This window comes from Penicillium soppii, assembly GCF_028829465.1.
Source record: "Penicillium soppii strain IBT 18220 chromosome Unknown utg000002l, whole genome shotgun sequence".
Classification (NCBI taxonomy): Eukaryota; Fungi; Ascomycota; class Eurotiomycetes; order Eurotiales; family Aspergillaceae; genus Penicillium; species Penicillium soppii.
This window is the reverse complement of record NW_026643232.1, coordinates 620,879-645,448: the sequence shown is the minus strand read 5'-3', so window position 1 is coordinate 645,448 and position 24,570 is coordinate 620,879. Positions and strand designations below refer to the sequence as shown.

Here is a 24,570-nt window from a genome sequence, read left to right as displayed (position 1 = left end):
CTCGATTTGCATGGGTTTGCCCATGGTGCTACTTGTATATGATTATTTTTCATTTTTAGATCAATTTAGCAATTTCACTTTACAATTGAGATAGACTGAGATATAAGTGTCACTATGTGCAAGAAGCTCAGTTATTCGAGAATCTAGCAGAAGACCTCCCTAACTTCAAAGCACTGGTACCCAACCTGCCGTAGCAATTCTCATCCTTTTCCCCCAAAGCCAGACAGGAACGATGAGCAACGAAAACGCTCCCATGAGCGCTCCAAATACGCCAAATGGAATAGCTGGACCAGAGCTCATGACCCATTCACCGGCAAAGAACGTCCAGGAAAAGCTTATAATAGCTCTCATGCAAGTCACTGCCACAAAACAGTCCGCAGAAAGAGGGCCATAAGCATCGATGAGCTATCAGATGCGAGCATGTTTATCAGCAAACTTGATACCTGGAAGCCTAAAGCAATTTCTGGACTCACATAATTAAACCCAATAGATGGTGCTTGCATCAGGCCAAAACAAAGCATGCCAATCCCAAATTGCATTCCAACCCACATATGTGGCGGACCGGGGTTCTGTGCGCAGAACCCAAAGGTCCAAAGCCCAGTAGTAGCCAGTAGCAAGCCTGGAATCGCAACAGGAAGACGTGCTTCTGGTTCAGCGAAGACTTCACCCCGCAGCATTTTTTTAGTGGTTATTACCCGGTCAGCGGCTAAGCTTGTTGCAATAAGCCCTAATAACGCCCCGATAATTCCACCGATCATGATCAAGCCAGCGTTGTTCCCCCAGAGGTATGGCGGCTCGGAGATGATGGTTGGGGCTACAGTCGTAACAGTAACCACCCCTCCTACCAGTCCAGCGTACCAAAACATCACAAGCCACACACCTGGCAGGCGAAAAGTCTTCCAAGGCGCTAAAAATGTATTCCACGCATCTCCTTGGTACTTGTTAAGCTTCCACATAGAGGAAGGGTTTGCATACTTTGTCGAATGGGACCCTGGAGCTTGGGCGGCCATATCTTCGACAACCTCAGTGCCTCCCTTTATCTCAACCTCTGCGGACTTGTCGTTTGGGCTTGAGACTTGTGTCTGGTCTCTCATGTATCGTGTCTCGGGTACGATTATGAGGCAAGCGATAAGCAAGACGGCGGACAGAATGACATTCACCCAATGGATCCAAGCAAGACCTTGGTTCCCAGCAATGTAACCCCCGGAGATACCCCCAATAATGGGTCCCAGGCAAATACAAACAGTATAGAAACCCTGTGAGGTGTTAGAAAAGAACTTTAGGTTTGATAGCAGAAGGGTTTGAATCATTACCATAGCTCGACCTCGCTCATGAGTGAAGAAGATTTCTCCCACCACATTTGGAGCAACTTAAGTCGGTCATTTTCGTCAGAGGGTGAATACTCATCGACAGCGAAAGTTAGGACTTACTTGTGTCGGCTGGCGCCCCCCCAATGCCCATAAAGACTCGAGCAGCTAGAAGGCTGCCAAAACTTTTAGCTAGCCCAGCCCACATTGAGCATAGCGTTAGAAGTAATATGCCTCCTAGTATCACAGGCCGACGGCCAAAAATATTCGCTAATGGCACCCACCAAATGTTTGCTGCACCCAACATGAGCACGTTAACCTATTCCTGGTTTAGTGGCTTGAAAGAGAGCTTGGAGCTCTGTGATTGGAAAGGATAAAGTACTCACCGCAATCAAATGGGTCAATTTCCCAATTGACACCGGAGGATTGAACGCCAGTGGCGTAGCATAGATAGGAAAAGCACTTGCGATAGACGCCGAGGTAAAATTTGCGATAGCAGCATATAATGACATGCATATCAAAACGGCAATCTTGCGCCAATTTGGCCAGTTGAGTGGATCTGCTGGGTCTGAACTGGGTTGAGGGGTGTACACTAGTTCATCACTCTGAGCAGTCGCTTGTCTAGCCCTTTGCAATGATCGGGCTAATATCACTGTTTAGAACTTTTACCACTTCAAAGTATTCAATCTGTCAATTGACGCCAATTTTGGGGGACTTGCGTACCTGAAAGAATGACCGTGCCAGGAGGAGTAGCAGATCGAACCTCCTCAGGAGACAAAGAAAATGCACGTGAAAATGCAGCCATTTCGGCCAATTTAAGCTCAACTTTTGGGTCGGGTGAGTGGTGAGTGGAGTAAGAGGATGCAAATGCTCAGGTGAAAGTTGGAGATGATAGATATATGTATAGTTTTTGAAGATGACTATCCCCGCAGCAGCAGCGTCGACCCATCAAAAGATACACCCCCCACAGTTTATATGTGCAAAATGCGGAGACAATCTAGATCCTTGCACTATATCTGGGGTTCCTCGCATAATTCGCAGTGGATCGGGAAGTGGAGAGATGTTGGCCATGTGTCAGACGGGCCAAGAGTTTGTGGCTAATATGAGCACTGCAGAGTCCAAGCATCGCTAGGCAATTCCAATCGACTCATTCCAGCCAGCTGATCAATTCATGCTGCTAGATCCTCCAAAATCTTTCTCCTGGCTCGGCCTTGATTGACGCGAGACGGACTCTGGCCCCGAACCTTGAACCTGTTCCCCGGATTTTCAAACGAACGGCTAATTTGTCTCCACATACTCAAAGTAGACCAGCTCACTTTCGGAGCAGGGGCGTTAGCCCCTGTGTCTCGTATACAAAAGGATCATGATCAGCCCGTCTTTGCTATCTCGTTCCCGGAAACAGCCCTGCTCTCGGCGTTCGAACTGTAACAATTCGTCTCTCTTGCACTTTCATCCTGTAATTGCTATCAGCAATAATGGAGAAACCCAACGATCATAGAAGTCCTACCGTGAAAGCGAGTGGAAATTCTATTCACCATGTTGAGCTTGAAGCAAGTTCAAGTGAACTGCATGGACGAGCTATCCAGCAGCAGGAACACAACCGGGGATATCTGGAAACACTCCGAAGGGATCCTTGGTTACTGTTCTGGATCGGCGTCATGCTCTGGACACTCATTGTGAGAGGGTTTGAGAATCAGTCGTCTGGCTCCGTCATCAGTATCCCGGATTTCAAAGAAAGATTTGGTCGTCTCGAAGACGGCCAGTATTTTATTGACACCAAGTGGCAGTCAGCCTTGAGCGGCGGGTCCAACGCGGCTGCTATTGTGGGCTCATGGGCTGCCTCCTACTTTGCCGACAAGTTTGGGATGAAACCTGTTACTCTTGTCGCAGCCGCAATCAATGTAGCGTCGGTCGCTATTGAATTCTCCACCACGTCTATTGGAATGTTCTTTGGGGGAAAAATGCTGAATTTCGTTGCTATCGGAGCCTTTCTCAACATCTGCACTGGATACGTTGCAGATCTTTCGCCCCTCGCCATCCGGTCGTCTGTTATTGGCTTCTGCAACCTGTCGCAATGCATCGGGCCATTCATCTCAGCCATTATGTCTTACTACACGTCTCAATGGGACAATGCTTGGTCTTGGAAGTCTTTGATTTGTGCACAGTGGGGCTTCGCTGCTATTGCTTTGATCGGACAAATATTCATGCCCGAGTCGCCTGTATACCTCGTTCGAATGGGAAAGCTTCGCGAGGCTCGGAAAGTCCTCGATCGACTATATTCTGACTCACACGATGCCGAAGGACACCTGGAGCGGATCAAATTGACTTTGGACGAAGCCGAGACGCAAAAAAATGCATCATATGCTGAGTGCTTCCGAGGGACCAACTTACGGCGAACTCTAATTGCTATCCTGGTCTTCCTGTCTGAGCCTATGTCCGGGTTAGGTTTCGTGTCGAACTACGGAGCATTGATGTACCAATATCTGGGCATTAGCGATCGACAATCATTCCTTATACAAATTGGAGCCCAGATTCTATCAATGTCCGGTGCAATCATCTCCTTCCTTATATGCGATCTGGTCGGCCGACGACCCATGTTCCTTGCGGGGTGCATTGGGTTGACGACGCTGTTGCTTTGCATGGGAATTGCCGGTTCTATCAACACATCCGCTGCCACGATGGCAGCAGTTGGCTTCTATACCATGTACAATTTCTTCTACAATGCCGGAGTCGGATCTAATGTCTACACTATCGCGGGCGAAGTACCCACTTCTATCCTTCGCACCAAAACCCTTGCTATAGCCCTTTCAATTTCCGCGGCTGTCAACACGATGTGGTCTTTCGTCGCTCCATACATGTTTAACCCCGGTTATGGAAATCTCAAGGCTCAGATTGGATTTGTATATGGCGCTTTCATGCTGATGTTTGCGGTACTGGCTTGGTTCTTTGTTCCAGAAACTCGACGTCGCACATATGAGGAGCTCGATGAGCTTTTCATGAATAGAGTGCCAACACGCCAATTCCGTCACTATACAACCGTGGCAGAGCGGCGGGCGGCGGAGGCCTACACTGCCACTGAGAAGTTGGCGAATGTGTGAATATTTTCGCTTGGGACAGGGTGGCTTGGGACAGGAATGAAGTTTTTGTGTACATCCAAATCTCTACTCTCTCATTATTGGTTTTGGGCTTTTAACTTTCGACAATTATCGTCTTCGCTTGCAAAAATCATGTTACGCTTCTTCGTCTTAGAAATTTAGGTCGTAGTCATCTATTTAGGTCGTAGTCATCTATTTAGGTCGTAGTCATCTGAAGTAATCGTAAACTGACCCAAGACTATTGTTCGCGCTATTCGAATGTTAATAAAGAGAGAGACATTTGAAGACTATGTACTGAAATCTTGGAAGACAAGGGTTGACGACGGGAATTGCTTGCATTGCTTGATGCTCGGTGTCTGAAATTGTGCCACTCTTGGTATGTGAATGGTGAACTGTAGGTCCATCCTTACTGTCTCAATTAGGAGGTCTTGCGCTTGTTGAATACCCCGTGGCCACAAGAAACCCCGTAGCGACTTGACGGCTTTGGACCCTTCTTTGGCCAATCCACAATAAGAAATCTCCATGTTGATTTCATCGGCTGAGATTGGGCCCACCCCCACCCCCACCGCCACTCATAGTCTCTGCTCCAATTCGTCAATACCCCGGCAGCCACCATAGCTGACGCAGGAACTAATAGCGCAAATCGAAAAGCATAGAGCCCACTCCGCGACGAGAAACTTGAATGTGACCTAAAGGCTTGGGCATTTTAATTTATTTCTAAATAAAGACAAAGCATCTCATGCCAGCTTCAGATCTCGTTCATCAATGTACCGAGTTGGACGTTTATGCCATCTCACAATCGAATATAGCCTTGCAATACTTCGTCGGCACCACTAGTATGTTGTAAGCTGGCCCGAGGGTTCAACATGCCAAGAACTATCAAATGTACCCAAATCATCTCCACAGAATGTGTAAGACTCAGCTAGAGCCGCCTCCCATGGTGATGATATTGCTTCAATAAGGTCCTCTAGATATCCAGTGTTCCATCATGCTACACAATATGTCCCAAGAGTAAATGCATGCCTGTAGTTCGACCTCAAATATGTCTTGTATGAAGCCAACGTTACTACTGCGTTGTAAGTTGTTGAAAATCAATAATAATCATATGTGAGGCAGATTCAGCGCATGGTAATCCGAGCAACAACGTGACTGATGCTTGATCGGATGAGAGTAACATCGAGCCAGTAGAATACTGAGACAAAAACTGTCCTTCCCTACACACAAACCTCCCAGTAGATGTGGTCACTTTTTCGGGGTGATACAAGCCCGAAAAGGCACGCCAATAAAAGAATATCAATCAAGATTTGAGTGTATGCAAGCCCATGATAGTGCGGGCTCTGCAAATTAATGTGAACGGAAAGTGGAGATACTTGCCGAAGATTGGGGCAAATTCGACGGAGTCGTTCCCATTGAGTTAGGTAAAGGCTTCAGCAACGTCTAGTGCGGAAAAGTGTCAGATTCTGCATCGTTAGCCGGCATTGATACTACTTTCCAGCCTTGCTAGCCCTTTGCGGGGGTGAAGAAACCTAGTTATGGTCAGAATTCATCAATTGGGATCGGCAACACCAGTATATAAGGCTGCTAGCAGTTGCCCAAATCATGCTCGACAGACAAACAGCCAATTCAGAATCTACAGTTGCATACTATTCTTGCTGTGAAAAATGTTTAACTTTCATCCAATTATATTACTTTCCTGCATACTTACTGCCTCAATCGCCCAGTCTGCAGCTACCCCAACCTACCTTGACTGGAAGTCGTTCAATGCTTCCGGTATTAATCTGGGTGGTTGGCTTGTCCAAGAGTCTACCATTGACACTACATGGTGGGGAACCTATTCTGGAGGAGCTCCGGATGAATGGGGTCTCTGTGACCATCTAGGCTCTCAGTGTGGACCAGTACTTGAGCGCCGGTATGCCACTTGGATAACCACTGCCGACATCGATACTTTTGCCGCAGCAGGTGTAAACGTTCTTCGCATTCCCACCTCCTACGCTGCCTGGATCAAAGTCCCAGGTTCTCAACTTTACACTGGCAATCAAGTTTCATTCCTCAAAAACATTGCGACATATGCCATCAACAAGTACGGCATGCACATTATTATTGATCTTCACTCTCTTCCGGGTGGCGTCAATGGAATGCCATTCGGAGAAGCTGAAGGGCATTATGGCTGGTTCAACAATGCGACAGCCCTGGCCTATTCTTTGCAAGCTGTTGATGCGGTTATCAGCTTCATCAACAATTCCCAATTTCCTCAATCTTTCACCATCGAGCCAATCAATGAGCCTGTTGACGTACCGGATATCACACTCTTTGGTAGCCCCTACTGTCTGACCGATAGTGGTGCCGAATGGGTACAGAGGTATATAAGTCAAGTTATCACCAAAACCACAGCCGTCAATGCAAAAATCCCAGTTATGTTCCAGGGAAGTTTCAAGGGCGAAGAATATTGGTCGCCCAAGTTCTCTGCCGGATCAAACTTGGTCTTCGATGTACACAACTACTACTTCGCGGGCCGTGGTGCTAGCTCCGCAAATCTTACTCAATATATTTGCGAAGATGCTGTGGCCGCGCCCGGAGATGGCAAGTTCCCTGTTTTCATTGGAGAATGGTCTATTCAAGCGGAGATTGACAACACTTTCTCGAACCGGAAGAAGAATCTGGAGACTGGAATCGCTGCGTGGAAGAAGTACACTCAAGGTAGCTCGTACTGGACAGCCAAATTTTTCGGCAATGCGACTGTGGATGGACAGGGCACACAGGCTGACTACTGGAACTACGAAACTTTCATCAGCTTGGGCTATACGAGCTCGTCTGCCGATGCCGTGACCTGCTGAGGGTGAATGAGTTTGTATGTGAATCGATGGGATTGAAGCTACCTTGAGTGAGCTACCTGTAGAAGTGACCTTCCTAAGAGAGGCTTACATATGATAGAAGGTCATCGATATGTCCTGTAAACAATCTCCCGTCTGCTATACATGATCATTATGCTTCACTTATTCATGTGCGAGTTCCTTGCTAGTCTTCAAATGAATGCTTTTCGAGACAGGTCAAAAAAGCCTCTGGAAGTCATACGAAGAAACCTCGGCTTTTAGATTGTTCTATGGCTCTTAATAATTTAAAGGAGCACTCACTCAATGTATACGACAGTCATGACGGCGCCCGGAAGAAATGGCTTGAAAAAGTCAGTAGAGATCGCGGGACACATCAAATTGAATCTCTTACTAGGCAGAAGTTGTGGCAAAGCAAAGGAAAGAAATCACGGGCTACTGGATTTGGGTCATGCAAGGTCCGGAAAGGGTCGTACAGGATGGCTAACTGGCGAATCACGTGTAATGACTCCAACTTTCTCCACTTTAGAGCTCTCGGCTTCGACAGCTCCCAGTTCCCAGCTCCCAGCTATCCTTATAATATATCATCCATTCAATAGCGTCACAGTGAACATAATCCCACTGGCAATCCGAAAGCCAATGACGTAGCGCCAACTCAAGCTTCGAACAACACATTCGCGGGCGATCCACCCAGCTGACGCTGACTCCGACTCCCCGCCATTCCATCACACGAGTCGGGGGACAACAAACGTGCTCAGCCGACATTTCAAAGCCGAAACAAAACGCCACAATTTCCAAAATCAGCTTCCTCCTAGCTCCCCCTTCCAGGCCAAAATTCTCCTTATCCTCCCTACCCCAAGAAACCACCCGCTTCACCGTTCTGCCGGTGCGGAGAAACCATGACAGGGAGTAGCCACTCCATCGATAAGCGGGATTTCGACGCCAACCGCCCCCTCCTCCAAGACATAGACACGGAGCAAAACCCAAACGACCGAAACCCTGGATCCGCGCGGCAACGGCCCAGCTCACGACACTCGCGCAGCTCGGGCGAGGGCCTACGAAGCGACGACGGGCTGTTGAGCGATGTCGTCGGCGAAATCGTCGAGCGGGACCGGCTGAAGATGCAAAAGGAAGTGATCCGAATAGTGAGTTTCGGATGGGGCGTCGTGACCTGGTACGTATGTATTGCTGCAGTAACGTGCTCGAAGCTAACCGATTGAATCCTACAGCTTGGGCGCCGGCAGCATCACTGCGTTCTCATTATACGGACATCTCCTGCTTACGCGGCTGCATTACTCGCAGCTGCAGGTCAATGCGGTTTCCATCGCTGCGGAGATAGCAATGTACCTCCCCGTCCCGCTATTCGGCTACCTATGTGATCGGTACAGCCCATCGCCGCTGTCTCTGTTTTCCGGCGCGGTTTTCGGCGCCGGGTATCTCCTCGCTGCGTTTGCGTATTTGAGTGGTCCGCCTGTTGATGCGGGCGGGTCTGGATGGCCTTTTTGGGTTATGATCGTCGCTTTTGTAGCTATTGGATCAGGTACGAGCTGTATGTACCTTGCTGCCGTGGCTACGTGCGCGAAAAACTTCGGCAGAGGTAAACATAAGGGTATTATGCTTGCTGTGCCCATTGCGGCTTTCGGGTTGAGTGGGATGTGGCAGAGTCAGATTGGAACATATCTGTTTTATGAGCGTCTTCCCGATGGCACCCATGGGGACCTTGATGTTTTTAAGTATTTTGTCTTTTTGGCGGTGTTGCTGTTTGTCATTGGTATAATCGGTACTTTTGCATTGCGCATCGTTGAAGATGATGATAAGTATATCGATGAGACGGTTGAAGAGCTGGAGCGCAGTGGGCTGTTGGAAGAGAGTGACTTCTTCCGCCCACGGAATGGAATCCAGACGCCGGCTGAATATGGGACGTTCTCTGATGCGTTCGATGAAGAGCACTCGAATTTATCTGATGAGGAGCGTGAACAGCAAAGACTGGATAAGGAGCGCGAAGAAGAAGAGCGTCGAAAGAAGAACTGGCTCCTCAATTATGAGACGAGAGTGTTCCTGCAAGATCAGACAATGTGGTGGTTGGCCGCGGGCTTCTTCCTTGTCACCGGTCCTGGGGAATCATACATCAACAACGTGAGTGATCTCTCAACTTCTCAGCCAACTATAATATTAAACTGACAACCCCAAAGCTCGGCACAATCATCCCAACTCTAACACCCCTATCCTACACCGGCATCTCCCCACCCGCCGGCTCCCCCTCAACACACGTAACAACCATAGCCCTAACCTCAACAATCGCCCGCCTCCTTACAGGTTCCCTCTCGGACTTCTTCGCACCACCAGCAACGCATCTATTCCCGCCAATCCCAGAAGGAGCGCGCCACAGACACTTGGAGCCAACAACCTCCGGCCTAACTCTATCGCGCATGACTTTCCTCCTCCCCTCAGCCTTCCTCCTATCTCTAGGCTACCTCCTCCTGGCCTCCCCCCTCCCCCTAACCTACCCAGGCATCTTCAACCTGACCACAGCGCTCATCGGCTTCGGGTACGGCAGCGCCTTCTCCCTAGCGCCGATCATCATCTCCGTCGTCTGGGGCGTGGAGAACTTCGCCACGAACTGGGGCATTGTGGCTATGATGCCTGCTGCTGGGGCGGCCCTTTGGGGCATCGTTTACTCCGCTGCTTACCAAGATGCGATAGATCGGGGCGATGGGTTGGATGGGCAGTGCCATGGCTGGCGGTGCTATGGGTTCTGGGCCGTTGGGTGCACAGTGAGTGTTTGGATTGCACTTGTTGCTTGGTTGGTTGCCTGGAGGGGGTGGAAGAGGAGGGGGGTTGTTGTTTAGATGCATTGCATTCATTTCATTTTGTGGTTTTACTAGCTTCGCTCTTGGATTTCTTTCAGATTGGATCTGGTTAATCATGGCTGGATCCTTTGGTGTTCGGAGCTTTACATAGTATTGGCATTCTGTATATAGTGGGTAGTTTATCTTCCCACGAAATCATTTTTCGAATAGTAGGTAATAATGTGGCCTACTAAGTTAGTGCTGCCATTGTGAAAATTGAACACTTCCGTCAGGGCACTTAAATACCAATTACCCAGGCAAGTTACTCCTTAGGTGCATCAAGACAACAACTCTCAATCCCCTCGATGAGAACGAGCTCCCTATCCATAGTCCATTCAATTTTCATTGAGAACTCGTATTGGAGATGAAGGGATCTCACCGTGTTGATCGAAGATACCGAGGAAGAGGAACCAACCGAACTTCTTGGGTTGGTGGAGTCGCGCTTCACTTGGGCTAAAGTTGTGAGCATGATTGCGTCGATTCGAGATCTAATCATGGCCTCATTTTGAGGCGAGCCTTCTGTAGCCCGATCATAGTCGGAGAGGGTAAGATCTATATTTGATTAGCATATACTTGAGCTTTGAATCATCGCCAAACTTACACAGGTGTTGAGGGACGGAGATGTTGGTATTCGGTGGGGGAGTAAGGTCGAATGGGGATGCTGTCACTTCCCTAAGCTTGAATATCTCTGGAATACGGATTTATTGACTGTTGAATCAAGTTGGGTTCACTGGGAACGTCCTTGAGCGAAACTGAGATGAGAAAAGTTTGGTGTGGAAAGTGAGAGAATTTCAGTCTCAGAGCCTCCCGGCTGTCGCAAATGCGGACTCTTTTTCTCAAGAGGACCAGCTATACGCTTCTTCGTTAGAAAGAGAGCTGAAAGCTAGGGCTGGATGTCTGTAGAGGAATGGAAAAATTAATCGCGAACTTACCTTGCCCTTTTTATTCTCCATGGTTGGGATGAAAGAAGATGGCGGAGAGGGCAAAGTTGTTGATGGGTATCCATACCCTCAAGGAGTTCGAATGGCAATATGGCCCAGAATGGAGGAAGGAACAAAGAAGGCTGAGCAGGTCATCTGCTGAACAGGTCATCTATATGTGTATGATCTGACCTACATTACTTAAGTATGTATATATTCACTCTTCCGTTATTTTTCCGTTACTTCGCTCTTACTTTTCTCTTACTTATGGTCTCTGTAGAGAAAAAGAAGAAGCAAAAAGGGGACTATGCATCCAGGAATGATCTTCGGATCCATTGATATATCTATTCATCACTTATCAATAAGATGGAAATATTTAGAGATCTCTTTTCAGTTCCAATACTGGACAGCTTCCAAGTTCTCATCCAAAGAGATGTTCTTATAGGGTAAGATAAACAATTGAATCAACAGTCATCTATCATTCCAAGTGAATGCAATATCCAATATCCAGAATCCACCCGCGAGCAGCAGGTGTTAACCAAAAGACACTAAACCAGAATTGTTTTATCCAAAGATAAACCTAGATGTCTGTGGATCGCGGGTCAAGGCCCGTGAAAACTTTGTACAGTCGTTTACTAGCAGCAGGACCAATACGCGCATTGGTCAAAGCGCCATTCCTATTCGCAGATTTCTATGACTAGTCAGCAAGGAAGTTCAACGTAAAGTCCCAAGTTCCAAAAGAACAAGATCACAACTCAAGAGGTAGAACAAACCTTGATATCCTCCAGCATCATAGCACCATGAATGCGCATGCCACGCGCCAAATCCGTGACGCAGGGATACTGACCTGCAATGCCGTACGCCATCGGCGCCGTAACGCGATTAACTTCCTGTAACATCTTGATGAAAGTATCATGCTTATCGATACCAGTCTTCACCTGCCCGGTATCCATACAAAATGCCGCAGTCTGCGCCTCCTGCCGCTCACGCCGGTACGGCACAGTAGAGATATGTTCGGTGAAATTCTTGATCCACTCCGCAGAATCCGGCGGCGCGGTAGTGTGGTGGATAAGACAAGAGTGGGCGACTTGTAGTTGGAGGAGGGCGTCCTCGACAGTTTCGTCGTCGATGATAGGGGCCTCTGTCTTTTTCTTTGGTTTTCTGCCTTTGCGAGTGTTTTCTGGCTCGGGCGCTGGTTCTGCCATTTGTCGTAGGACTTGGGCTTGGAAGGCTCTATTGCGGGCGTTTGTGTTTTTACGCATTAGAGCTGTCAGGCCTTCGATTAGGTAGATGGGTTTGCTGTTTGGATAGGCGGATTTGACGCGCAGGACGTGGATTTCGAGGGTTTCTCTTTCTGTGCCGTCTGGTGACGGGGTTACCATGTTGATGAATTCTTGTGCTGGGACGAGGCACAGGACATGGTTTTCTGTTTGGATGAAGGATGGACATGGTTCCCAGTGGCGGAGTGTTTTGTTGTATGTGGCGTTCATTTTGCGGCGCCATTTGACTACGTTCGGAATTGGGCTTGGGAAGAATGTTGATTGGACGCCGAGTCGTTTCATGAATTCAATGGTTTGGGTGCCCACGCTGGTGTCTTCTAGAGATGTGGCCATGTCGATAATCATCTCGGGCGTGGAGTCTTTTTTGTTCACCTTGAGCTTGTTGACGTTTGCAATATCAGCAGCGCGCTGTTTCTCTTTCGCTTTCTCTTCTTTGAGCTGCAGTTTGCGGTCTTTTTCAAGCTGCTTCTCTTGCTCTCGTTGCAACTTAGCTTGCTCTCGAGCTTTGGCCTTTGCTTCTTTTGCTGCGGGATCGACCTTGCTTGCCTTTTTTGCTGTCTTCCGGGGGGCGGCAGGTTCATCGAGGTCGTCGGAGATTAACTCTACAGCTATGTCTTCAATACTAGAACCCTTCTGTTTTCGTGCTCCGAAGTTTGAAAGGCTGGTGTCGCATTTTTCCTCTTCTCTAAGGCGAGCCAGTAAGCGAGCTGTGCTTTCAGAGAATATCGGTTTCGAAGCAGTTGGCTCTGGTGGAGGCTTTGCCAGCAGATCAGCAAACTCCGGTAGCGCAAAAGGGTCGCTGAATTCCTCAATATCGCTACGCCCTCGGAAGCTTGACGGTGGAAGTTTGGTCAAGTCCATAAATTCGTCGTCGTCGTCAAGCGCGAGGATATCCGAAGTCATAGAACTCGGTTTGCGCAATGCAGCCGGTTTAGACAGAGAGCCTGGACCAGGAGAGGTAAAGGCGATTGGATCCGACTCGTTAACGCGCGACTGGGTCAGTTTGTTTTGGGTCAACACCTTTGGCGGCGGCAGGTCAAAATCATCGTCGGAGATTTGAAACCAAGACTCCGCCACAGCAGATTTTGCCTCTTTTTGCGGTGCAATTTGTGGCGCTGAAACCGGTTCTTCGCTCACTCTTCTCCTTTTAGCAGGCTTGTCCAATTCATAATCGAACAGCGAGGTATCAAACGGGTCAGAGGAGATTATAGGGTGGTGGGATGGCCGCCGCGACGGAAGCTCTGGCTGTGTCAATTTCGGCTGACGGCTTGGCGGAACAGGCGGGTCGGAGGATATGAGGTCTATGAAATCGGGCATTATGACTGCCAATGCCACTAGGGCGATCGATTATGGGGAAAGATTAACTGATAGAGGGGGACGCGACGTCACCGCGTACAAAACACGAGGTCATGTGATATGTTTGTTCTATTTGTTGGGTGGTATCAACAGATATCAACAGTGAAGATTTTTGCATTGGGTATGATTCTAAACTAGGAATTAGATCGCTCGAAGCACTATTGCAGCTATTAATGCAAGGACAGCTCCAAGCAAAGCCAAGATAGCAGACACTTGCTGCCATCCAGTGAAAGGCCTTCTCTCCGCGGTAAGCATAGTAGATATCTCTTCTTCTAACCTATCACCCATAGCAGTAAGAGAGAACTCCTGCTGCGCCCTCACCTTGCCTGCAGCAGCCATGCGCTCAACGTCCTTCTGGCTCAGTCCGTAAAGAGCCTTGTCCATCACAGCAGTCCACTCATCGTCGGCATGGGCGTCCCGGAGCCAGCCCGTTTCGCCTTCGACAATGGTCTCTAACGGGCCTCCGGTGTTTGATGCCAGAACTGGAAGGCCCACCCGCATCGCTTCGACGGGTACAATGCCAAAGTGTTCATTGATCGGAGTGTAGAGAAGAAGCTTGGATTGCGCAAGTAATGTATCTTTGAATGCAGTCGGAACAGAAAGAAGGAAAAGAATATCGATCGAGTCAGGAATGGAAATTGCAGAAACAACCGTCTTAGATGTCGCGGTCTTCAATCCAAGGCCAGTGGCGAGCTTGTCCAGCTCTTGGTGGTATTGAACATTCTCCTGGATACGATTGTCGTAACCGCCTTATAGAGGTTAGAGAAAATCATGCCATAAGATTATATCGTAATAGTACTTACCAGCAATCACCAACCGTGTCCCTTGCCTCTTTTCCGCTCCTAGCCCATTATAAGCTCGAATGGCCAGCGCCATATCCTTCTTGCGCTCAAAGCGATTGATACTGAGTAAGATCTTCTTCCCACCCCAGAGAGGGTCTTCATCCGCTTTCTCAGGCAATGAGTTGCCATCCATGTCAACACATGGATAAACCACCTCCACATCACCCAATCGATCCGAGCCAAACACATCACGCACGATCCCACGAGAGAACTTCGAGTTCGCAACAACCCGGTCCGATGCACTCATCGCCCACCCCTCGAACCAATCAAACGGAAACCGGTATAACACCTTCGCCAAACGAAGCAGCGAACCGCCCTCATCCCGGCGCGCAAGCAATTGATCCGGGAAATGGCAGTAGAACAGGATACGCTGGCGTCGGGATTCGCGGGCTCGACCGAAGGATTTCAAAAAGGGCACGCAGGCCGGTAGCTGGTCCACGATGAAGATGTCGTCTCGGTCTTCGTCGGCGGAAGCTTTCTCCGTCCGGCTTGCGGCGAGTTCGGCGAGTAGCGATACAGTGAGGTGAAGCTGGCGCAATGCGGCCATTAATATATGGAGTCGGCCGCAGATATGGGCGGGGAAGATGGTGTTTCCGCGCACGCGGACGTCCAGCGTGCCATTGCGTGCTTCGTCGAAGCAGTGCGTCTTATCGCGGTGGGAGGTGTAGATTGTTACGCGGTGCCCTCGGTTCTGGAGGGCTAGAGCGACGTCGATTATTAGTCGCTCTGCACCTCCGATGCCTAGATCCGGATGGATTATTGTCACATTAGAGCGCTGGAGGCCCATGGTGAGTTGCTTGGTTGGAGAAGGTGCCGCGATCTTGGAGACACGTGTATACGCGTCATGTGATGCTAGTGGATTTCTGCGATATTTCACTGCCTTTTATTGCTATTCAGTCATTGCTAATACAATAGTGTATAAAAGATATTAACTACCTAGGTAGTTTGGTGCTAAGCTTCAAGGTTTCATACGAAAATTTTCCAGTGTTGAGATTAGCCAGTTGTTAAGATCCTAAATCCATGCCAAAGAGAGCGGCTAGGAAATTAATACAATATTGTTGTTCTAATTTCAATTCTAATGCCACCGAGGAATTCGTACATTATGCATCAGAGATTTCATGTGTCTCAAGACAATCTCGCTTGCAGCATGGTTTGAGTAAGAAAATATAGGGGCCTAAGCGAGTTTATTTAATTGTCGTTGAGGGCCTGGGGGCAACCACTTCCTCTCTAGTACAACCCCGTCTCACCAGAATGTGTTTTGTTAGTAAGTTTTTCCTCCTCCCCCCTTTCTTGTATCAAGACCATGTTCTCATTCTGAAGTTGATTATATAGATGTCTACCGCGAGTACAATTTTGAGTATCACGAAGTACAAAACGCAGCTCATGGAGATGAACTCCTATGAGTTGATCGCCGGAGCTGCTATTTACCACGCTGGCAAAGCATTGGAAACGCACTGCATAGACCACGGTAAGTCATTATATCTGTTTCTGAAGAAAAGGTGGGAATTGAACATAGCAGGAGTACTGATATAGATTGAATCTAGGTACGCCTTCATACAAGCAGGAAGATCAACTTTGTACGTCTTTTGCGGAGGGCTTCATTCGTCATGTGGTTAAGACTAAGGGGCTTGACTATGTAGACATAGCAGAGGCAAAGCACACGGTCAACGGGTTGGTGCAGCTGCAATTCAATTGATCTAGGCTTACAATCAATTGGAATTCCATTAATACCCTACCCTCGGGGCCAACCAGTAGATATTAATCCTGTTAACAATTGATAGAAATCGGCCCACGTATTCGGGTCAACTTTAAGAAATGTATTAATCTATTCAAAAGAGGGTCGAGGTTGCGGAGATCTACAACCAAAAGCGCTCGATATAATAATTTAGACCAAAGATATGCAAACTGGGCTCGTCAACACGATTGAATGTATTTTTTTGCCCATCTTACGTTTTCTACCACGTCTTTTGACCTAGAACTAGACATTTGTTTCATACTGAATCATAGTAGCCTGATATTATGAATCAGCATATTCCTTATAGTTTAATATTTAGTTTTGTTACGCAAATCTAGCAGATAACATGGCAACTCCGCATGCTATCAGGCCCTGTAGTTCGGTAAAATAAAGTTAGTAGCTTATGTCCCTAAATCCTTCGCTATAAATATAAATAAGCTTACACTTTTAACTAGTTATAACAACTTAGTTATATCGTAATTTAAGTCATGACAGGAACAGTGGGAATTACTTTTTACTGGTGCTATCGAATCTCTCGCCATCGAAGGATCACAGCAATTTCTATCGGCGCATGCTCTAGCTCATCATAGGATATTTAACACCGAGAAGAAACAAAGCATTCAGTAGCTAGATAATCCAGCTATATGTGTACCTAGAAAAATCGGAGCTAGCCCACAAAGCAATTTCTGTTTCCTAAGCCACGTCGGGCACAGAAGTTTCATCGATGCTCTGCTCACTCTCATCGCCGGAATCAGGTAGGTCCTCAATGTGACAGCCACTGATTTCGACAACAGTGGGTTTGGGTAACGATAATCGTGGCTGTGCTTTTGATTTGTAGAGGCTAGCTGCCTTACCGAAGATATTCCGAATCTGGCCCATAATCTGCTGTCGCTCGGTCTCCCACCCGAGATGCTTGATAGTGTACTAAAAGATTGTTAGTCGCAAAGATCCCGATCTGTTCTCTACAAGACTTCCTTACCCGACTATTGTTGGTAAGATGCATAAACACCCATTTAGACCCATCAGTCATGATACCGTTGATAACAGCATCTCTTTTTGCGATCTTGCGTGCATTGTGGATTCTGGCCATATTTCGAAGCAGATTTTCACTTTCAAGCACTGGGCTTCCGGTCTTCATAACGAGTAAATTTGTTTCTAGCTCCGATTTGAGTCCGTACCACAACACATAGTCGATAAGATTTTCTGGAGCCAATGTTTCCTCGTCGACCATCCCCGGTGTGATTATCCGCTCCTGAAAGTTCAAATGAAGATATTCTGAATGATACAGGTCCATTTTCCAGTCAGGATAAGGGAGTCCCTCGCGAATTTTGTCTGCGAGCAGGGTAAGGAGAAGTGATTCTATTATCACTGACGATGGCCGATGAGACCTGACCTCTGGGCCGATAACGAACTTCAGGTCGCTCCACAGATAAACTTCCCAACTGTTAGCTGAAGTTCTGGAGAATTTAACCATTGAACAAGCTAACCTAAATGATCTGGACAATTCCAAGTTTCTCTTGAGTTGAGTTGCCGCTTGTTCCACCACCTAGTAGGTGAGAGGTGGTAAGTCGCCACTATTTTTTTGTATTCCTTCGTTCGGGTCATTGCGAGAGAAATCACCTTGATAGCATGTAGCTTGGAGGAATGACGAGGGCAGAAGCTGTCCAGTACCTACATATGTAGGTAGGTAAGTAGTGGATGACTCCACACACACGTCCACGGGTTTGTGCAGCAACCTTATTCCCCTTCTCCACTTTCAGAACGGGTCTTGGCGTTCTTCCACCAACTACTACTGTGCTTTTTATATGCAATTCACATACAAAAGGTACATGTTCTTGTTTTCGCTATAAACTACATATGTAAAGAGGAATAAATAAATTAGCCTATAACTCATTCATATTGATTTATAATTGGTCCCAGAACTTGACTGTAAAGTGAATTTAGAGCATTCCCGCTCTCTTTCTTCTACAACTACCTACATTTAACCTATGAAAACAGCCTTTTTGTTTAAAACAAAACACATATCTTAACCGACACTATCGTTACCCTTATCACAGTCCTCTCTCTACTTTATCCCAGACCTGGACTATAATTTGAATTTGGGGCATTCCAACCTCTCTTTCTTCTACAACCACCTGCGTTTCACACAACAGCCTACGAACACAACCCACGAAAACAGCTTTTTTTCTCTTTTTGTTCAAAAAGCAGTGACACACATCCTTATACCGACATTATCAATATCCTCATCAGCAAATACCAAGCCATTTGAACTAACCATAAAAGCAATCAAGATGGATGCCATCATCACCAATCTAGAGAAAAGCTTCAAGTCTCTAGCCACCAAGGTGCGCCACAGCGTCCAGAATGAAGAGATTCTCAAGGAAACAGCGGAAGTCGAAAAAATTATACGCTCGGCTAGCGTCAAGAAGACTCAGCCAAAGTTGCGAAAAGTCGCTGTGACTCAATTACCGACAATCCGTATTCCAGAAATCTTCCATCTTAAAAAAGTGCTAGCATTACCATTCAAGCTTGCCCCTCCACCTAATACCAGAATTTCCGTCCCTCAACACCTAAGTAAGTTTGGCGATGATTCAAAGCTCAAGTATATGCTAATCAGATATAGATCTCATCCTTTCCGATTACAATCGGGCCACAGAAGGCTCGCCTCAAAATGAGGCCATGATTAGATCTCGCATAGACGCAATCATGCTGACAACTCTAGCTCAAGTCAAGCGTGACTCCACCAACCCGAGAAGTTCGGTTGGTTCCTCTTCCTCGGCGTCTTCGATCAGCACCGTGAGATCCCTTCATCTCCAATACGAGTTCTCAATGAAACTCGAATGGACTGTGGATAAGGAGCTCGTTCTAATCGAGGGAATTGTCGATTATTCTCTGTGGTACGGACAGCACAACAACCATGCCTCAAATATGGCCATGGTTGAAGCGAAGAACCCCGCAATGCTAAGTACAGGAGTGCTGCAATGCCTCGCCTATATGGGTAAGTGGTTGTGACCTATAGCATGAATATGAATTGACATGTATAGCAATTATTCAAGAACACAATACTCGAGCGCATCAAGACACTCATGTGTGCGGTATTGCTACAGACAGTGATGAATGGCACTTTTTGATTCTCCGCCCTGACCGCACGGTATGACAGGGAAGTCTTTGAGCAACTTGGAACTCAATTGCTGATATTTGTTACAGTACATCCAGAAAAAATACAATTGGCTCGACAATAGCGAGGAGGTTGTCTCGATGATATATGAAATCTTTCGCCGTACTGGAGAACTCCAAGGTCCAAAAGTCGGTCGTATGTCAAGCGGATCTGGATTTGATGCCCGAGCCTCTAAGTCTCCTCGCAAATGATGCTGAGGAATTATGTTCTGCTTTTTCTTTTTTTTTTCGTTTGTATTTTTGTCTTCGTTTTTGTTTTTGTTTTTTATACTTTGATACGACGGGGGTTGGAGAACTCTGATGGGAGAGCATTGTGAAGAATCAGAAGACTTCAAATCTATTCCCTGTCATTTTTCCGGCTGGATCTAGGTGATACTTTCCTACGATAAAGAAAAAAGCCGTCTGGACGTTATTTGCTGTACCATTATTCCAATGCGAAAGCATAAAACAAAACTTGAAAGCGTAGATCCAACCAACAGCTCCCATTTCTCGCAGTTTCCAACCTTTGCACTGTTGGACAGCTTCTTACCGAAGCCTTCATAAGATAGCTTCGATGATCTCTCTTGTTTCTTAGCTGATTGATTCCACAGTTTGGCATAAATTTACAATTCCTAGTCTCAGGCAAACGAATCAATAACTTCAGCTCTCTACTCTGCTGCTTTTCATATAGTCTTCATGATTCTCCTCATCAATCTCTTCATGCAACCACTTTGCCTGAACCTGTGTGCCGAAATTTCGTTTCCTCGATCTCTTGTTTGAGTTGTCTATAATCCGGAGTGCCTTGATGGGTTCTGCGTGGCACTCCCCTTGGGGCAACAGATGGGACGACTGGTTTTTGACAGAGTATACCAGCTAAAATTCAGGTTTGAGGAACCCAAGACCGTATCCTTGTAGCCGAATTCGTATGCAAATGGGAATAATCCTGCCCTTTCCCAGTCTATCACGCCGGCTAGCTCGTGTTTCCCAGATGATAGCTTCCTCATGGGGATGTTGCGTGGCTCGAGGTCATTGTGGCAGAATACGACATTCCGCTGAAGTTCATCCAAATCGGAGTGAGACAAGTGCACCTGACCAATATCTCCATATGCGAATTGAATAGTGATTCCGCTATCCGTCTCCAACAAGTTCCAATCACGTGGTTTCTTCCTCTCCGGGTGAAGTAGTCCACGTAAGAACTGTCTGACGTTTGGAAAGAAATCATGCGCTAGACCACCTATTGCAATCTCGACTGGCTGGGGAGGTGTATCATCGATTGAGATGTAAGGGATTCCTTCTGGGCTGTGGCCAAACTTCTTGAGGTCAAGCTTCTGAAGCTGCTCCACGGCAAGAACAACTGAATCTACTAGCTGCAGCTGATTTACTTGGTCAAGTGCATCCCACACTTCTTCGAGGAGAATGGTTTCCGTAAAATATGGGGTCACAAAGTAATCGACTTGTTCGGCTTTTGCAGTTGCGGTCATCGTAGTGCCCACCTGCAATACCGACGGAACAAGATCCTTTAGTTGAGAGCTTACTAAACGCTGGAAAGTTGCCAAAGCGGCCAAGGACCTTCCCGATCTCTCGAACCGGATAATGAGATCCTTTGGGTAGTCTGGTAGTGGCGCACTATCAAGCTGAATTCTGAAAGTACAGGTCTCGAATGTGTTTGCGAGGACGTCGCAGATTGTTGGCTTGAAATCAATGACATGGGGGAAAATCCCAGAGAGAGTCTTCTCATCAGGAAACAGTAATCGATTCGCAATTGAGGCCATCTTGTCGGTGCATAGAAGCTAGGATGTCGAAAAAGAGAAATTGTGTAGATTTCGCACACATGGACCAGATATTTAACGATATCCAAGTGAGCGGGGTTTCAGGGGAAGGCTGCTGTGCATAACGGCTGTGAACAGCAAATGTAACCTCAAAGACATATCAAAAGCAATATCGAATAAGTTGATGTGGGATACTGGGCGATGGAAACGTAGATCTCATAGAGATGAAAATGATCGATTCTCCGATGAAGAGATGATAATGAGAGAGAGAAGACTAGCTGAGAACAAACTCTCTCGGGCGTCTGACCCTCCCTGTCCTCGTTCGTAGGCACCGAATCCTTGGACCATGGTCCCGAGCTGGTATCCTTCTCCATGTCTCTTACGTCGCCGTCAACGTCGCTCTGGTCTTTTTGCGTACCGAATCGCTCGTAGACTTGGGCCGCAGCGCATGCAAACTGGCCCCCATCAACATGATCTTCCCTTTATCAGCTGCTCATCTTAGTTTTCTGTCCGGACTGCTGGATATTTCCTGGCGCACTTGCCGCAAGATTCATCGAGCAACAGGCTAGATGGCTTTTGTTCTGCTGTCAACTCATATTATCGTCGGACACCAAAGCTAAACATTTAGTTTTCCCCTTAGTGAGATGTGAAATCTGCTTACTATGATCGTAAGCACCCCTCTTAATACAAAATGGATTTAGCCTAGTAACTATCCGCAGGAGACTTCTGCACTCGGAATCCTTGCTCTGTTTTCTAATCTATACTATCGTCATTAGTCCTATGAAATTCTTCTTCCAAGCCATCAGATATTTGCCGGACTTTTCTTTATGGTACCTTATAGCATCTTATGGGCTATATCGGCTCGGTAAGAGTGTACGCATATATGGTAATGAGCATTCTAGGGCCAATGACGCTTCTAGAATTAGCAATCATTTTATCGCTACGGGATCTTTCCTGTCCGATTTACTCCTCAAGCACTAAAATTTTTTTTAAGCAAAAACGTACGAAAGGAAAGCCTTGGTTATATATTAGCTATAACTATCTGAGTTATCTTAACTCGACTAATGTAGGTTGGGCCTAGTCAATACATTAAACTATAGATGCTGTCAGTTAGTTTGTGGTCATGGACCCATATATACCCTTTCACCATCACGTCTTAGTCTAGGGGTAGATAGGACACTTTAAAGCTACTTGTTTGACATCAAACTTCTCTGCAGATCTCGTACGCTATAGTGCCCTGCCTATAGAAAGCTTAATATCATTCTTAGCCTTATTTGCCCGGGCCTTATAGAATTAATAAGTCGATCTATGAGAAATTACCCTAATCATTACGACCGGATTCGGCGTCGTGAAATTATCTCTTTATCGTAGAAAATTATTTGTGGCTACAATACATGTATGTCTTATACTAGGCGACTGCATCTAATCAAGTAGGTAGATTCTGTCGGTATATGCATTTATTACAGTCCTTCGTTAGACCCAAGCTAATAAAAACAGATAGTAAGTGTGGCCGAATAGAAGCTTAATGATATTCACGAAGACGATAGCATGGCTCAGCGTTATATCAGTTAGCTCTCCCATAAAGCTCACGAGTCACTAACAAACGACTGCTAGATACCTAGCATATCTATTGACGTGGAGCACGGCCTTGTAAATAGCAGAACACCGTTTGGAAAGGAAGCATAAAACAATGCTCTATCACTAGGATCAAACTGATTACCGTAAGATGATCTTAACTAAGGTCTGTAGGAGCCAGATAGAGAGACTGCCTAACATGCCGGATGAGTTAGGTCGAACTCTTATAATAGGTGAGCGGATGTCCATTAAGTCATGGCCGCTACCACTTCTAAATATTTTATTGTTGAATAGCTACGAAGAAGATATACATGATAAGTGATTCAATCCATAAGAAAGAGAGGAAAGAAAGTATCTCAGACTACTAAGTAGCTGCGCTCTGATAAGCTGTTGAGCTTGGCGGCCAACGGCCACCACAACACTTATGTAGTATCCACAGCAGATGGTCTTCGATATCGCTTGCGCGACATTACAAGAGGCTTTCCACATTATGGAGTGAAGCTTTTAGAATTGGAATTTTAGCCCTAGTAGAGAAATCACGCGGATATAATTATGAGTATAAGTGAAAAGCTGGATGTTCGATGGCAGATGCGCAAATGCTATTTGATGGGTCTATAGTTTAGAGATCACCTTTAATTATGAATTATATAGAGTCTGCCATTTCTTTTCTTGGTGCTAGATAGACACGTATTGGCGAGCGGGTCAGATACATCGATCCTCCTCTCCTCCTCTCACATTGCTCACCAAACATCAGGGTGAATACTCTGCGTTACCCCACTTATCCCAAGACTTTAATGTGCATAGAGTGACGTATATCATTTGCTTGTTTGAAATGGTCTGAGGGTAATTGTATAATATTTTATTCATTCGGTATCTTTTATCAATTGATACTGTAGACAGTAATTATACGGCTGTGGATAGGAGAACTCTGATGGGAGAGCATTGTGAAGAACCAGAAAACCCCACGATAAAAAAAGCCGTCCGGCCATTACTTACTCTACCAAAATCCCAATACAATAGCTTGGACACAAAGCGTAGATCCCAATCAGTAATTCTCCGATCTCCGCCACCAAAGACTGCTCTGCTGATCCTTCACGGTGTAAACGCGCCAAGCATAGATGGCAAGCATATCTTTCCGCAAGGATCCTTGATCTTCATCAGATGCCAGCATTGTTTTGGATTGCCTAGATTTCGGAGTTTCCGGAAGTAACGTCATTGGGCCTGCAGCAAGATGAATCTCCTGAATATTTTGGCGCTAAAACGGAGGGGTAACGTAATCCACTACCGAGCTGGACACCGATAGTGGCAACGCGTTTCACTGCCCGGCTGCGTACATCACCGAGTTGGTAGAAATTCTAACAGTGTGAGAACATGTTACCAAGCTATCCTCAATATAAAATCTCACAACCATAATGATGGGCAAGATACCTCGGACACCAGTGCTAGCTAGCATAAAGAAGAAACTGGATAGATCCGCTCAGCATGTGGAGTACGGAGTAGTTCTTTTCGATTCAGCACACCACGGTCCCGGATCGACTACTCAGCAGAAGTGGCATCGCTGAAAGTGGAGCCATGAATCCCGATCAGAACAAATCGTCAGGCCCGATCGTCCAAGTCAAAACTTGAAAATCAGCATAATGAATCACCCGCTAGGTATTTGAAGTCCTTCATGACCTCTAGTGCACCAACTATCAAGCCAAGTTCCATTTACTCTATCAATCAACACATATATTCATTTGCACCACCACTTTTCTTGCAATCATGTCTAACGTCAGTCAATCTGAAGCTCAGGTGCACCCCGTACTTGAGTCAAAATGAATTCTTGACTAATATCACATTGGATGCATTAGAGACGTGT

The 24,570-nt window shown here is 46.7% G+C and overlaps 12 protein-coding genes across 12 annotated transcripts; 6 read left to right on the top strand and 6 right to left on the bottom strand.

The window, feature by feature from the left end:
• Window positions 1-165: 165 nt before the first annotated feature.
• N7529_001598 (uncharacterized protein) lies at window positions 166-2,112 on the bottom strand (the record flags this gene model as incomplete). Its single annotated transcript, XM_057237129.1, has 5 exons — window positions 166-405; window positions 474-1,369; window positions 1,431-1,626; window positions 1,694-1,950; window positions 2,031-2,112. The coding sequence occupies 5 exons, from the start codon at window positions 2,110-2,112 to the stop codon at window positions 166-168; spliced, it is 1,671 nt and encodes a 556-aa protein (XP_057101816.1).
• Window positions 2,113-2,782: 670 nt separating this feature from the next.
• On the top strand, window positions 2,783-4,405 carry N7529_001597 (general substrate transporter; the record flags this gene model as incomplete). The annotated part of the gene is made up of 1 exon (XM_057237128.1): window positions 2,783-4,405. One exon carries the CDS (start codon window positions 2,783-2,785, stop codon window positions 4,403-4,405), a length of 1,623 nt encoding a protein of 540 aa, XP_057101815.1.
• A 1,658-nt stretch (window positions 4,406-6,063) lies between these two features.
• On the top strand, window positions 6,064-7,236 carry N7529_001596 (glycoside hydrolase superfamily; the record flags this gene model as incomplete). Its single annotated transcript, XM_057237127.1, has 1 exon — window positions 6,064-7,236. The coding sequence occupies one exon, from the start codon at window positions 6,064-6,066 to the stop codon at window positions 7,234-7,236; it is 1,173 nt and encodes a 390-aa protein (XP_057101814.1).
• An 893-nt stretch (window positions 7,237-8,129) lies between these two features.
• On the top strand, window positions 8,130-10,079 carry N7529_001595 (MFS transporter; the record flags this gene model as incomplete). The annotated part of the gene is made up of 3 exons (XM_057237126.1): window positions 8,130-8,404; window positions 8,460-9,366; window positions 9,423-10,079. The coding sequence occupies 3 exons, from the start codon at window positions 8,130-8,132 to the stop codon at window positions 10,077-10,079; spliced, it is 1,839 nt and encodes a 612-aa protein (XP_057101813.1).
• Window positions 10,080-10,341: 262 nt separating this feature from the next.
• N7529_001594 (uncharacterized protein) lies at window positions 10,342-11,032 on the bottom strand (the record flags this gene model as incomplete). Its single annotated transcript, XM_057237125.1, has 4 exons — window positions 10,342-10,631; window positions 10,681-10,767; window positions 10,833-10,962; window positions 11,012-11,032. 4 exons carry the CDS (start codon window positions 11,030-11,032, stop codon window positions 10,342-10,344), a joined length of 528 nt encoding a protein of 175 aa, XP_057101812.1.
• Window positions 11,033-11,754: 722 nt separating this feature from the next.
• On the bottom strand, window positions 11,755-13,596 carry N7529_001593 (uncharacterized protein; the record flags this gene model as incomplete). Its single annotated transcript, XM_057237124.1, has 1 exon — window positions 11,755-13,596. The coding sequence occupies one exon, from the start codon at window positions 13,594-13,596 to the stop codon at window positions 11,755-11,757; it is 1,842 nt and encodes a 613-aa protein (XP_057101811.1).
• Window positions 13,597-13,776: 180 nt separating this feature from the next.
• N7529_001592 (GDP-Man:Man(1)GlcNAc(2)-PP-dolichol alpha-1,3-mannosyltransferase) lies at window positions 13,777-15,264 on the bottom strand (the record flags this gene model as incomplete). The annotated part of the gene is made up of 2 exons (XM_057237123.1): window positions 13,777-14,384; window positions 14,439-15,264. The coding sequence occupies 2 exons, from the start codon at window positions 15,262-15,264 to the stop codon at window positions 13,777-13,779; spliced, it is 1,434 nt and encodes a 477-aa protein (XP_057101810.1).
• A 545-nt stretch (window positions 15,265-15,809) lies between these two features.
• N7529_001591 (DUF3759 domain-containing protein) lies at window positions 15,810-16,173 on the top strand (the record flags this gene model as incomplete). The annotated part of the gene is made up of 2 exons (XM_057237122.1): window positions 15,810-15,945; window positions 16,022-16,173. The coding sequence occupies 2 exons, from the start codon at window positions 15,810-15,812 to the stop codon at window positions 16,171-16,173; spliced, it is 288 nt and encodes a 95-aa protein (XP_057101809.1).
• Window positions 16,174-16,905: 732 nt separating this feature from the next.
• On the bottom strand, window positions 16,906-17,817 carry N7529_001590 (uncharacterized protein; the record flags this gene model as incomplete). The annotated part of the gene is made up of 3 exons (XM_057237121.1): window positions 16,906-17,136; window positions 17,192-17,661; window positions 17,700-17,817. The coding sequence occupies 3 exons, from the start codon at window positions 17,815-17,817 to the stop codon at window positions 16,906-16,908; spliced, it is 819 nt and encodes a 272-aa protein (XP_057101808.1).
• A 686-nt stretch (window positions 17,818-18,503) lies between these two features.
• N7529_001589 (uncharacterized protein) lies at window positions 18,504-19,581 on the top strand (the record flags this gene model as incomplete). Its single annotated transcript, XM_057237120.1, has 4 exons — window positions 18,504-18,786; window positions 18,836-19,210; window positions 19,257-19,363; window positions 19,420-19,581. The coding sequence occupies 4 exons, from the start codon at window positions 18,504-18,506 to the stop codon at window positions 19,579-19,581; spliced, it is 927 nt and encodes a 308-aa protein (XP_057101807.1).
• A 572-nt stretch (window positions 19,582-20,153) lies between these two features.
• On the bottom strand, window positions 20,154-21,140 carry N7529_001588 (uncharacterized protein; the record flags this gene model as incomplete). Its single annotated transcript, XM_057237119.1, has 1 exon — window positions 20,154-21,140. One exon carries the CDS (start codon window positions 21,138-21,140, stop codon window positions 20,154-20,156), a length of 987 nt encoding a protein of 328 aa, XP_057101806.1.
• Window positions 21,141-21,706: 566 nt separating this feature from the next.
• N7529_001587 (uncharacterized protein) lies at window positions 21,707-22,118 on the top strand (the record flags this gene model as incomplete). Its single annotated transcript, XM_057237118.1, has 2 exons — window positions 21,707-21,723; window positions 21,839-22,118. 2 exons carry the CDS (start codon window positions 21,707-21,709, stop codon window positions 22,116-22,118), a joined length of 297 nt encoding a protein of 98 aa, XP_057101805.1.
• Window positions 22,119-24,570: the final 2,452 nt, after the last annotated feature.